Source organism: Hyperolius riggenbachi, chromosome 3, assembly GCF_040937935.1.
Source record: "Hyperolius riggenbachi isolate aHypRig1 chromosome 3, aHypRig1.pri, whole genome shotgun sequence".
NCBI lineage: Eukaryota > Metazoa > Chordata > Amphibia > Anura > Hyperoliidae > Hyperolius > Hyperolius riggenbachi.
In genome coordinates this window covers 40,877,148-40,889,351 of record NC_090648.1, presented here as the reverse complement: position 1 = coordinate 40,889,351, position 12,204 = coordinate 40,877,148, and the positions used below count along the sequence as shown (strand labels likewise).

General features: G+C 45.8%; 1 protein-coding gene across 1 annotated transcript in view; it reads right to left on the bottom strand.

The window, feature by feature from the left end:
- GUCY2D (guanylate cyclase 2D, retinal) overlaps positions 1–10,141 on the bottom strand; it is a 604,889-nt gene extending 594,748 nt beyond the window's left edge. The window contains exons 1-2 of the mRNA XM_068274020.1: positions 9,635–10,141; positions 8,175–8,887 (exon numbers count right to left, since the gene is read on the bottom strand). Of these exons, the coding sequence (XP_068130121.1) occupies positions 8,175–8,835 (661 nt within the window). The 5' untranslated portion in view covers positions 8,836–8,887; positions 9,635–10,141. The remainder of the gene's footprint in view (positions 1–8,174; positions 8,888–9,634) is intronic.
- Between the last annotated feature and the right edge of the window lie 2,063 nt (positions 10,142–12,204).

Here is a 12,204-nt window from a genome sequence, read left to right as displayed (position 1 = left end):
CATGCGCTCTGCCCAGGACAATTTTACTGACATACTGTATGCTGAATACGCCCCCAAATTTCTCCCAATTCTAAAATTTCACTATTCTTTTTTTATAGATAAATTCAGTTGAGTTTTGTGAAAAGGCAAATACAGACAATGGGCTTGAATCACAAAGCGGTGCAAACTGTTAGCACGCTTGTGAAAAGCCCCTTAGCACGCCTAAACATACTTTGCGCGCGCTAATTAGTGCTCGCGCGCTAAGTTTTGCGTTCGTGCTAAGTTTAGCGCTGCCCGGTGCACGCAAAACGTTGTACCGGGTGCGACAAAAATGCCGTTCCCGATGCGCCCAAAACGGCGCATTGGATGCTCCCTAAATGTTGCATGTGTGCGACGTTTAGAGCGCATCCAATGCGCCATTTTGGGCGCATCAGGTGCGACGTTTCACGTGCACCGGGCAGTGCTAAGCTTAGCTTGGTGCGTGCTAACTACTTAGCACCCTAAATAGCATGCCCAAAGTCTTTAGGCGTGCTAACCAGGTTAGCACCGCTTTGTGAGTCACGCCCAATGGACTTGATTCACAAAGCTGTGATAAGTCCTATCACGGTCGCGCTAGCGTTATAGCGCGCATAACTGTTTTCACGCGCAAATGTTACGCGCACTGTAGCACACGCAAAACGCTAGCGCGACCGTGATAAAAATTATCACGGCTTTGTGAATCAAGCCCCATATATGCACCGCCCCACCCCCACCCCACCCCTGCTTGTCCCCTCCCCCTAGGCTCGCAGTCCACCCCTTCAAATTAAAGTGGACCTGAACTCTTGCAAAAGACATAAGAAAAACAGAGAAATGCACTCTGTATGTAATTACAGAGTTCAGCCTGTCTACTTCCCCTTCATCAAATGTAATTTGATCTCTCAGCTGTGTCAGATCAGAAATCTGGCTGCCTTTGCAGAGCAGCTAATTTATAAACACAGGATGTTAACCCTATGACTGCTTCCATGTGTGCAGGAAGTAGACACATTGCACAGAGAGCCCCCGTGGAGACCTGGGGGGGGGGGGGGGATCCTTCTAGCTACCTATACTTAGGCTATGTCTGGATACCTATACTGCGGGCCCTCTGGATACCTATACTGAGGAGGGTACTGCTGAATATCTATACTGGGGATGTACCTATACTGCAAGCGGCAACTTCTGGATACTTTTACTGGGGGGCACTACTTTAGACTATCTCTGGCTGTCATTACTGGAGGGTTACCTAATACTGGAGGGTACCACTGGATGCCTAAGGTTGGTGTGTGTGGTGGAGGAGGGGCAAAAGGGTGCCATTTTTTTTTTTTATGCGGAAGGGGCTAAACCAAAACTTTGTGATGTGGCCCGATCAGGGGTGGTATCTACTTTTTGTATACGTGCCGTTACCAGGGGAACCTCTCTCCTCTCTTCACTTTAGTGCAGCGGGTTGCTGCTGATCTGGGGTCTAGTAGTGAGGCAAGGGTGATCCAGGAACTGTCATAGAGTAGGTAGCGCCGACTCAGAAAGTAAAATGAGTGGCAGCCCCGGGGAGGAGAAGGCTAGCTGGGGCAACTATACCTGGCTGTCCTATACTGGGGGAAAATGCCTGGCTAGTGGGCGCACCTACCTGGCTAACCTATACTGGGGGCAACTATCTTGGCTACCTATACTGGAGGAACCTACCTGGTTAACCTATACTGGGGGCAACTATATAGGTTACCTATACTGGGGTCACCTACCTGAATAACCTATATTGGGGGCACCTATACTGGAAGAACCTACCTGGCTAACCCATACTGGGGAAACTATATTGGCTACCTATACTGGGGGCAACTAAACCTGGCTAACTACCGACCTATACTGAGGGTGTTTTTTTTGCCACACAACACCTATAATATGCAGTACAAATTGTCGGGTGAAGGGCAATCATTCAAAATTGGAAGGGGGGGGGGGGGGACATTCTCACAAGTTTGCCTCGGGCAGCAAAAATTCTAGAACCGGCCCTGGGCTGGATGATTTCTAACTACTCCCCTGATTATTTTTTTTATGTTTTCTGAACATATTTTACTAAATCAGGCTCATGGTCACTGCGGTGCTTCATATACCAAGATGTTTCCCTGTTTCAAATCTTTTATGCAGCTCAAGATTATCAATCAGATCCCCCCTTATTTTCACTGCACAAAAACAAAACAAAACAAACAAACAAAAAAACCACAGAAGACAGAAGGTGCCATTTGGGATAACGGTGGCTGTAGTGAATGGGGGATGCTTGGCATCATTACTGTAATCTGTTTATACTGCAGATAAGAGGGGAATGACAGCTACCTGAGATCATAGCCTGCAGCTCTGAGCGTCTTTGCTAAGAAATGGTCGGTGATTTTGGGAAATGGTCGGGGATTCTGGGAAATGATTGGGGAGTGGACTTCGAATATAACTATGCGTCGCCACATACCACTCCGGTTTCTTACCCCACTGCTCAGGTCACCACTTCTGTTGCTTCCAAGGACAAGCACATTATTCATTTTGACCATTATTTTGGGGCCTGTGCCAACTGGAACATTTACAGCAGTCTTAATTTCCTGTCCAGCATGTGTATCTAGACTGATACTACTTCTACTACTTGCTGCATGTTCATATTATTACAGTGGCTTGCAAAAGTATTTGGCCCCCTTGAAGTTTTCCACATTTTGTCACATTACTGCCACAAACATGAATCAATTTTATTGGAATTCCACATAAAAGACCAACACAAAGTGGTGTACACGTGAGAGGTGGAACGAAAAACATACATGATTCCAAACATTTTTTTTTTACAAATAAATAACTGCAAAGTGGGGTGTGCATAATTATTCAGCCCCCTTTGGTCTGAGTGCAGTCAGTTGCCCATAGACATTGCCTGATGTGTGCTAATGACTAAATAGAGTGCACCTGTGTGTAATCTAATGTCAGTACAAATACAGCTGCTCTGTGACGGCATCAGAGGTTGTCTAAGAGAATATTGGGAGCAACAACACCATGAAGTCCAAAGAACACAACAGACAGGTCAGGGAAAAAGTTATTGAGAAATTTAAAGCAGGCTTAGGCTACAAAAAGACTTCCAAAGCCTTGAACATCCCACGGAGCAGTGTTCAAGCGATCATTCAGAAATGGAAGAAGTATGGCACAACTGTAAACCTACCAAGACAAGGCCATCCACCTAAACTCACAGGCCGAACAAGGAGAGCGCTGATCAGAAATGCAGTCAAGAGGCCCATGGTGACTCTGGACGAGCTGCAGAGATCTACAGCTCAGGTGGGAGACTCTGTCCATAGGACAACTATTAGTTGTGCACTGCACAAAGCTGGCCTTTATGGAATAGTGGCAAGAAGAAAGCCATTGTTAACAGAAAAGCATAAGAATTCCCGTTTGCAATTTGCCACAAGCCATGTGGGGGACGCAGCAAACATGTGGAAGAAGGTGCTCTGGTCAGATGAGACCAAAATGGAACTTTCTGGCCAAAATACAAAACGCTATGTGTGGCGGAAAACTAACACTGCACATCACTCTGAACACACCATCCCCACTGTCAAATATGGTGGTGGCAGCATCATGCTCTGGGGGTGCTTCTCTTCAGCAGGGACAGGGAAGCTGGTCAGAGTTGATGGGAAGATGGATGGAGCCAAATACAGGACAATCTTGGAAGAAAACCTCTTGGGGTCTGCAAAAGACTTGAGACTGGGGCGGAGGTTCACCTCCCAGCAGGACAACGACCCTAAGCATAAAGCCAGGGCAACAATGGAATGGTTTAAAACAAAACATATCCATGTGTTAGAATGGCCCAGTCAAAGTCCAGATATAAATCCAATGGAGAATCTGTGGCAAGATCTGAAAACTGCTGTTCACAAGCGCTGTCCATCTAATCTGACTGAGCTGGAGCTGTTTTGCACAGAAGAATGGGCAAGGATTTCAGTCTCTAGATGTGCACAGCTGGTAGAGACATACCCTAAAAGACTGGCAGCTGTAATTGCAGCAAAAGGTGGTTCTACAAAGTATTGACTCAGGGGGGGCTGAATAATTACGCACACCCCACTTTGCAGTTTTTTTTGTTTATTTTTAAATGTTTGGAATCATGTATGATTTTTGTTCCACTTCTCACGTGTGCACCACTTTGTATTGGTCTTTCATGTGGAATTCCAATAAAATTGATTCATGTTTGTGGCAGTAAAATGACGAAACTTCAAGGGGGCCGAATACTTTTGACAAACCACTGTATATAGGGTTGGGCAATCATAGGTAAAGGGGGGGTCCTCTAGACCAGGGATCCCCAAACTTTTTTTGTCACGGGCCAGGTCAACTTACTTCAGACTGCTGGGGGGCCGGAACATACATAAAAGTATGTTGAAAAACATTACATTGTATCTAGGTATTGATTCCCTCCCAGTCATGCCCGGAGGAGAACTCCCAGCAGCAGCCATTCAGTCATGCGCAGGGGTGCTCAGATACCAAATTTTCAAAATCTGAATTGATCCGGATCCGGATACCTAGATATCCAAATCCGGATCAGATATCCGAACGTTCAGATATCCGTGTTCATGCGGATATCTGAACGCATTATCCAGGCGGCTTCAGATATCTGGATAGAAAAACCGGTTTAAAGTGCCCTTTAAATTGCTTTAAAAACTTTTTTAGAGTAAATGAGGCATGTAGCATCATTATTTTTAAAGGGGAACACTAATTGATCATGTGGGGACTTAAAATCCCCCCCCCCCCCAAAAAAAAAAAATGGCTGTCAACATTAGGCCTAGGTTCCAGACAGCGGTCGTGCAGCCCACATGGGGCTTGATTCACAAAGCGGTGCTAACCTACTTAGCACGTCTAAAGTCTTTAGACGCGCTAACCAGGGTGCTAAGTAGGTTAGCACTGGATTTCTCAATCAGATCACGCGCTAACTTTGCGTAAAGTTTTATGCGCGAAAAGCTTGTTTAGACGTGCTAAGGGGGTTTTCACAGGCGTGCTAACAGTTAGCACCGCTTTGTGAATCAAGCCCATTGTGTCCAAAGTCCAACCGCACAACTGGGACACGGTAGTTTTCAGCCCAGACACCTCCAAAAAATTACGCAGCAATTGTGTTTTGGGTTAAATATAGGTGGTATCAGTGGCCTGTGGCACCCTGGCCTGGCGGTGGGAGCTGCACAGGCAGCAGGAGCAGGGCAATGCAGCAGCAGCAGGTGTACCGTGTGCCAGGAGCATGCCGGGCGTGGCATGTGGCAATTGGCACTTAGCACGTGTCACTTGCCACATGTCACATGGCATTTGCCAATTGACACGTGGCATATGCCAATTGAAAAGTGCCACGTGACACGTGGCAAGTGCCACGTGATACATGGCAAGTGACACGTGGCATGTGCCACGTGGCAAGTGCCACATTGAAAGTGCCACGTGACATGTGGCAAGCACCACGTGACACGTGCCAAGTGACACGTGCCAAGTGCCGAATGACAGTCAGACAGCAGAGGAGAAGACACTAGTGCACACTAACTGTCACACTGGCACTGCTCACAGCACAGCAGTTCTGTAGAAAGCTTACACAGTAGTACTACTACTCTAACAACTACTAGCACACTGACTGCAGTACTACAGTACTATCTACACAATAACACAGTAATTCTATCCCCTAATCCCTAACCTAACCTATACCTAAGGCTAAAGGTGCGTACACACGCACTACGGCCGCCAACGACGGGTCCGTTAGACCCTCCCGCTGGGCGGACCTTCAGGCGACAGTAGTATGTGTGTGCACACTGTTGGCGGACTGATAAGGCTGTTTCTGAGCGATCCGCCCGGCGGATCGTTCAGAAACAGACTTATCAGTCCGCCGACTGTGCGTGCACACGCGCTACTGTCACCTGAAAGTCCGCCCATCGGGAGGGTCTGATAGACCCGTCGTTGGGGGCCATAGTGCGTGTGTAAGCACCTTTAAAGCTGGCCAGCAGCACACACTCTGACTGTCATACAATGACATCAATCAAGCGAATTAACAATTTAGCAATAGTGTAGTGATAGTAAAGGGGTTAATCACTGAACAGCTTTAGGTTTATAACTGTGTACAGCCCTTGCTAGGCCACCAGCACTGGAGCCTGTCTCTCAGTGAGCATTCAGCAAGCTAAGACGATATGTCTCATCATGGCAGCCCTCCTTATTATACAAGGGGGGCTGGCCAGTGTTCCTTTCTGTGATTGGGTGCCAGGGTTTAGGCTGGGAGCCCTCTTATTGGCTCAATGAGGTCAGGTGGGGCTGGCCAGGGTTCCCCTCTGTGATTGGTTGCTAGGGCTTCTGCTGGGAGCCCTCTGATTGGCTCCAGGACGTCATCTCCTTAGTTACAGTATTTTGGATCCGAATATCCGCAATATCCGTGGATATCCGTGTTATGCAGTCAAATATCCACAGATAGAATCCGATTTGGATAGCGTAAAAATGGTCGGATATCTGGGTTACCCGGATATCTGGAATCTGGATGAGCACCACTGGTCATGCGGCGCCCAAAGAATGTCTTTGTGCACCAGACAGTGAAGCATACCCAGGTGACAAACTACCCAGTTGGACAGCAGTGTCACCTGATGAATAATTGGATTGGAAGCCAGCAAATTACTGCTCGCTGGCTTCTACAGTATGTGGATGGGGGTGCCAGCACTGCTTTTCTATATGTGGGTCACCGATATTTAAAGGTGCAGTAGGCCACATCCATAAGTTATACATTTTGTGTTTGAGAGCTAGTGAAAATGCCTGGGGGGGGGCATAGTTTGAGGACCACTGCTCTAGACAGCCAGGGAATGGTATTGGGGAGTGGAAAGACAATTAGACAACCAAGCAATACTGGTCAGACTGGCTGGATGAAGTGGATGGCGATGCGTCTGGCAGTATCATTGCTGGTCTATGTGAATGGACAGTGTCTTTTCTCAGTAGGCTGCTCATCTCTTACGTTTTGCAAAATGCTCAACCGCTGCCGGTTGTCCGCCACTGCTGTCACCGTCTATTTGGGTCAACGCACTCTAGAAACCGTGGTATACCGCTGGTATCAGGCTACAGTTGGTTTGCAATAGACCACTGGATTGTCCCACTGCCTCCCCAAGGATTGACTCTCATTGACTCACTGACTAGTGGGCCAGTGAAAATCATCCCTGGTGCTCAAGGAGGATTCCCATTGGTCTTTTGCAAATGAGTGGGAGCCGGATGCTTCTGATGTGGCTCTAGGTTAGGAATACCAGAGTTTCTAGTGTGCTGCGACCAGAATAGATGGCATCAGAGAAACGCAGTGACTGGTACTGAGTGGGTGATGGTACAAAAACTGGACGGAAAACTGACACGGGGAGAGATCAAATTACAACTTGTGATTAGACACAAATGAGGGGGAATAAGACAGGATAAACTCTTTAAATACATACAGGGTGCATTTCTCCATGTTTTCCTTATGCTGTGTTCAAGGGTTTATTCAGGTCCACTTTAATCGGAGGCATGGTGGCATAGTGGTTAGCGCTCTTACCTTGCAGCGCTGGGTCCATGGCTTGAATCCCAGCCAGGGCACTATCTGCTCACTGCGTACAGTTTGCAAAATACTCACCTACCACAATGTATGTTCTCCCTGTGTCTGCGTGGGTTTCCTCTGTCTATAATATTTTAGCTTTTTGTCCATAACAAATACACAGGTTGGCTGGTTAGTGTACTGGTTAAGGGCTCTGCCATTTGAAATGGTAGACCAGGGTTTGAATCCTATTTAGGGTCAGTACCTATTCAGTAAGGAGTCCTAAGGCAAGACTCCCTGACACTGCAGGGTAGCCTCCTTAGTGGCTGCAGTTCTTGAGCGCTTTGAGTCCAACAAGAGAAAAGCACTATTCAAATGATATTTAATATATAGTCGACACCACCAAGGTGTAAATGAATAAGTTATTTTATCGTATCAATACATTAGGCACAAGACACAGGCATTCAGACAGCAACAGACGGCTGTTTCGGGGTGATCCCCCTTTATCAAGCTGCAAGGTATTGCGGCCGTGCTTCAGAGGTCTCAGTGCTGGAATGGCCTGGTGGAGGAGGACACAGAGGCTTCCCCCTCCCGAGGTAATCCTCTACATTTGTGCATTGCAAACCTCGTAAGTTTACTTTAGATTACTAATTAAGGGAGAAAATAAACACGTTAGGAAGCCTACCTTTCACTCTTCGCTTTCGTTTTACCCTCTTCAAGGCTTCTCTTGCTCCATAGAACCCATCCTCCATGGTGACTACCGGTCCTACAGGTAGGCCCCAGTTGCGGAGAGCCTCGGCCAGCTCCCTGCCAGCTCCAACCCAATGGTCTTCAGGCGTCATTACTACAGCTACACCTGCCCAGTGGAAAAAGTTCAGTACAGAATAGATAATAAGAGCTGGATGAGGAAGAGGGCTGAGGACTCCAAGGCAAGACCAAGAAACCATTGGCTTATTCCAACCTTTTGTAAGAAGGCTTGCAGCAGAGCAATACGATGGGTTGGCAGGGCCAACAAATGCAGACACGGAATGTTCCATGAGGGCAAAGGCCGCAAATGCACGCGGTGACGAACATCCTTGAGTCACCATCACATGTTCAAACCATATTCCAGAGGCAAGAGTGTGATCAGAATTTAGGTCATGGATTGCTAATCGGGCTGCCACTTCAGGAAGAGCTTTGGCGATCAATGGGTCACATGTCCAGGGCCCAACTATACCAATGTGGAAGGTGGTTGTCCAAACAGTGCTCGGTAATAGACTTAGTAAAAGAAAAAGCAGAACTGTTGACAATGGTGAGTTCCATCGAGGATGGTTGGAAAGGAAAAGTAAGGAGCTTGGACGAGGCATGGTCTCTGGACAAACTTTAGAGGTGGGTGGACGTCATCGGGCAGGTATCAGGCTAGTTGAACAGGATTTTGAAAGGTAGGAAATAAAGAAAAGGGCAAACAGATGCAAAAAGATACAGTTAGTATAGATTTAAGATACTGAAAAAAAGAATCTTAAAGATATAGCCATAGCCCATCTGGACCAGTGCTCTAATCTAGGCACATTTTCTCTATACTGTGTTGTAGGGATTTTCCACCGTGGGGCCAACAAGAGGTCAAGTAGGATTTGGACGAATTTGCATAATATATACACGGTCGTTTTATAGATATGGGGGAATTAAGTCAATGGTAAAAGAGGTATGCAGGCCACTCTCTGCTGTCATAGAATACATCTTATAATACATAACCCACCAATCATTACACAGGATGACAAAAGCAAAACAAAAACAGACAGAATCCACAATCAGACATGTAATATATTAAACAATGCAATTAGTGGAACCTTTGAGTATGACCCTCTCTACATTTTTTATCTGTAGTGTGTTGACCTCTTAGAATTAGAATTCACAACGCGCCTTGAACAGACTCTCATGCCTTTTACTAAAAAAATAATCAAAACCAATAAAAAAACCCTCAAAAAACAGGAAACTACAACTAAAAGTTTCTAAAATAAGGAAAACCTTATCCTTCTGCATTTAAAAAAGGGCCTTGTAGAAGTCTTCTAGTTGCAAAGATCCGTAGCACAGTTTAGTGAGTAGAACACACTGCTTCTGTACTAGAGCATTTTTAGTTCAGCAAGAAATCATGAAAGAATTTCTCACCTGAGCATCTTCCTTTGTTCACCAATTTATTTATCGGGTTGATTTTTTTCCCCTCAAGTTTTGATGAATAGATAAAGATTCTTCGAGATATCCAAATGGCCGTTGCGTGTGGCAGAGGAGATGGACAGACAGAACGAGACACCTAATCCTGATCTTTAATCTGCTTTTTTCTTCCTCTTACCTTCTTCTTTGACTTAAAGGTCTCTTCAGTCTCCTTTCTGTCCTAATCTCCCCACTGTCCTTCTACGATCACGTTCTCCACATGTGAATTGATGTAACATTTATAGTCAATCAGGTTTTTACGCTACTTCTCAGTCTTTTATCTACTCATCTGTCATTTTCCATCCAAATACTTTTGACCAACATACCACCAGGCAAGAAGAAACTTCCTCCAGCGAGCAGGTCTTACTACTCCAAGGCGTTTTACCAAACGACTACGATTAATTCTCAGAAATCCAACCTGGCATCTCTCAGAAGATCTTTGTCCTTTTTCTTCTCTCCGTTACTCATCTTGATGCTTTTTCCCACCTGTCACACTCCCCCCCCCTCCCCGCCAGCCATTCTCTACAAACTCATTAAGCCGATTAGCGAAGCCAGTGATCAAGGGGGGTAAAGATTAGGTCACCTCTTACTGTGTGACAGTATAGAGCCAGCACTGAGTGTTGTGTGGCTTTCAAAAGGAAGAAAAAAAGCAAATGATGATAGTCATGAGAATAACAAGGGGAGGAGCAGAGCACAAGTTATAAAACTTTAAAAGTCGGGAGGGGGAAAGCATCATCCGGACGGGAGGAGAGGTAGAGATAGATGGAGATATTCTACAAAGAACCAGGATCACGCTGTTCGACATCTGTTATATAAAGACAATTATTTTAACCAATTAACGTGAGCTACTCAAGGTTTGCAGACTGGTGCTGCTGCTTACAGTGGATCCAAGATAAACTTTTACTTATTGCATAGTTGTGTTCCTTACATATAGTTTATAGGGCATTCCTCAAGCCAAATACTTTTTTTGTTTTGTTTTAATACTCTAATTCCCTATAAACTATACAAGCCCCACCCACAGTTTTCAGTGAGCCTTGGTAGTAGCAAGGGCTTATGGAAGCTCAGTCTGGGCAGGGGGGGAAGGGGTTACTAGCCAGAGATTTCAGAGGCAGAGGGGAGGAGGGAGGAGGAGAAGGGACTGGATTTACACACAGGCAAGCTGATAGCATCTCTAGCCCTCAGCCTGTGACAATGTGACAAACAGAACATGGCTGCTCTCATTGTATCACAGGAATAAATAATCATAAATTGTTGAAGCTGTTTGCAGCTAGATTTGCTGTGTAAACTATCTAAGCTTTAGAAAAGATATATAGACAAGTTACTTGTTATAGTTAGTTTTTCATCTCGGATCCGCTTTAAGAGAAGCCAGAAGAGAAATATGGATGTCTCTATTGTGATCTTCTTTTCAAAATTTCAGTTGCCCGATTATCATGATGACACTCTATACATAACAATTGATACGGTATACCAAAAACAATCAAGGACAACCACAGAGTCAGAGGTGCAAGAAGGGGATGGGGAACAATGTGTTAATGAATACTACTATTAAAAGCATCTGTAGAAGTTAATGTTATCAGCACAGGACCAATAAAGAGCAAATACTGTGGTTGAGACAGGGCCCCTCTGGCCCAAGGACCCCAATGCGGTCCCTACCTCTGCACCCCCTATTGCTATGCCACTGGTTATTTCCCATAATGTAATAAAGCTCACAGACAGGAAACTGTCAGGACCTAGGTCCTGACATCACACGGTGGGAGGGGTTTCACCACATCAGCCATACAAACGTCCCTGATGAACTATTCAAGAAAAGACTTCTCATAGGAAAGGGGGTCTCAGCTACCAATTGGAATGATGTTCAATCCTTGGTTACAGTTCCTCACTAGTGATGGTCAAGTAGATGCAAATAACTTCGAGTTGAGGCAAATTTGTGCAGCTTGAAAATGAACCAATCGAATTTTACCACAGCAGGATTTGATTGGTTCATTTTCAAGCGGTACATACATTTGCATCAACTCGAAGTTATTTGCATCTACTTGACCATGACTATTAGGGCTGGAACCCACAGGAGCGCTTTTGGCAGCGTTTTGGCAGCACTGCGATACGCTAGCAGTTTGCCAAAACGCTGGGCTAATGTTAATGGATGGGGCAACTTCCACAGGAGCGTTTGCGTTTCTCAGAAACGCAAACGCAGGACATGCAGCATTTTGGGAGCGTTAGCGCTTCAATGTAAAGTATTGAACCGCTAGCGGAAACGCTCAGCAAAACCTAAACTGAGCGGTTTTGCTAGCGTTTTGCGGTTCAGCACACTGTAACAAAACGAAAAATAATTCACAGGACCAATCAGGATAAAAACGCAAAACGCAAAACGCTAGGCACCCGCTGGGGAAAAAAATACAATGTTGCAAAACACGACCCAAAACGCGCATGAATCCGCTTGCAAACCGCTCAGACAAAACGCTAGCGGTTGCGTTTTGCGTTTGCGGTTTTCAGTGGGTTCCAGGCCTTAGGTAGACCTTGCTAGTATTGAG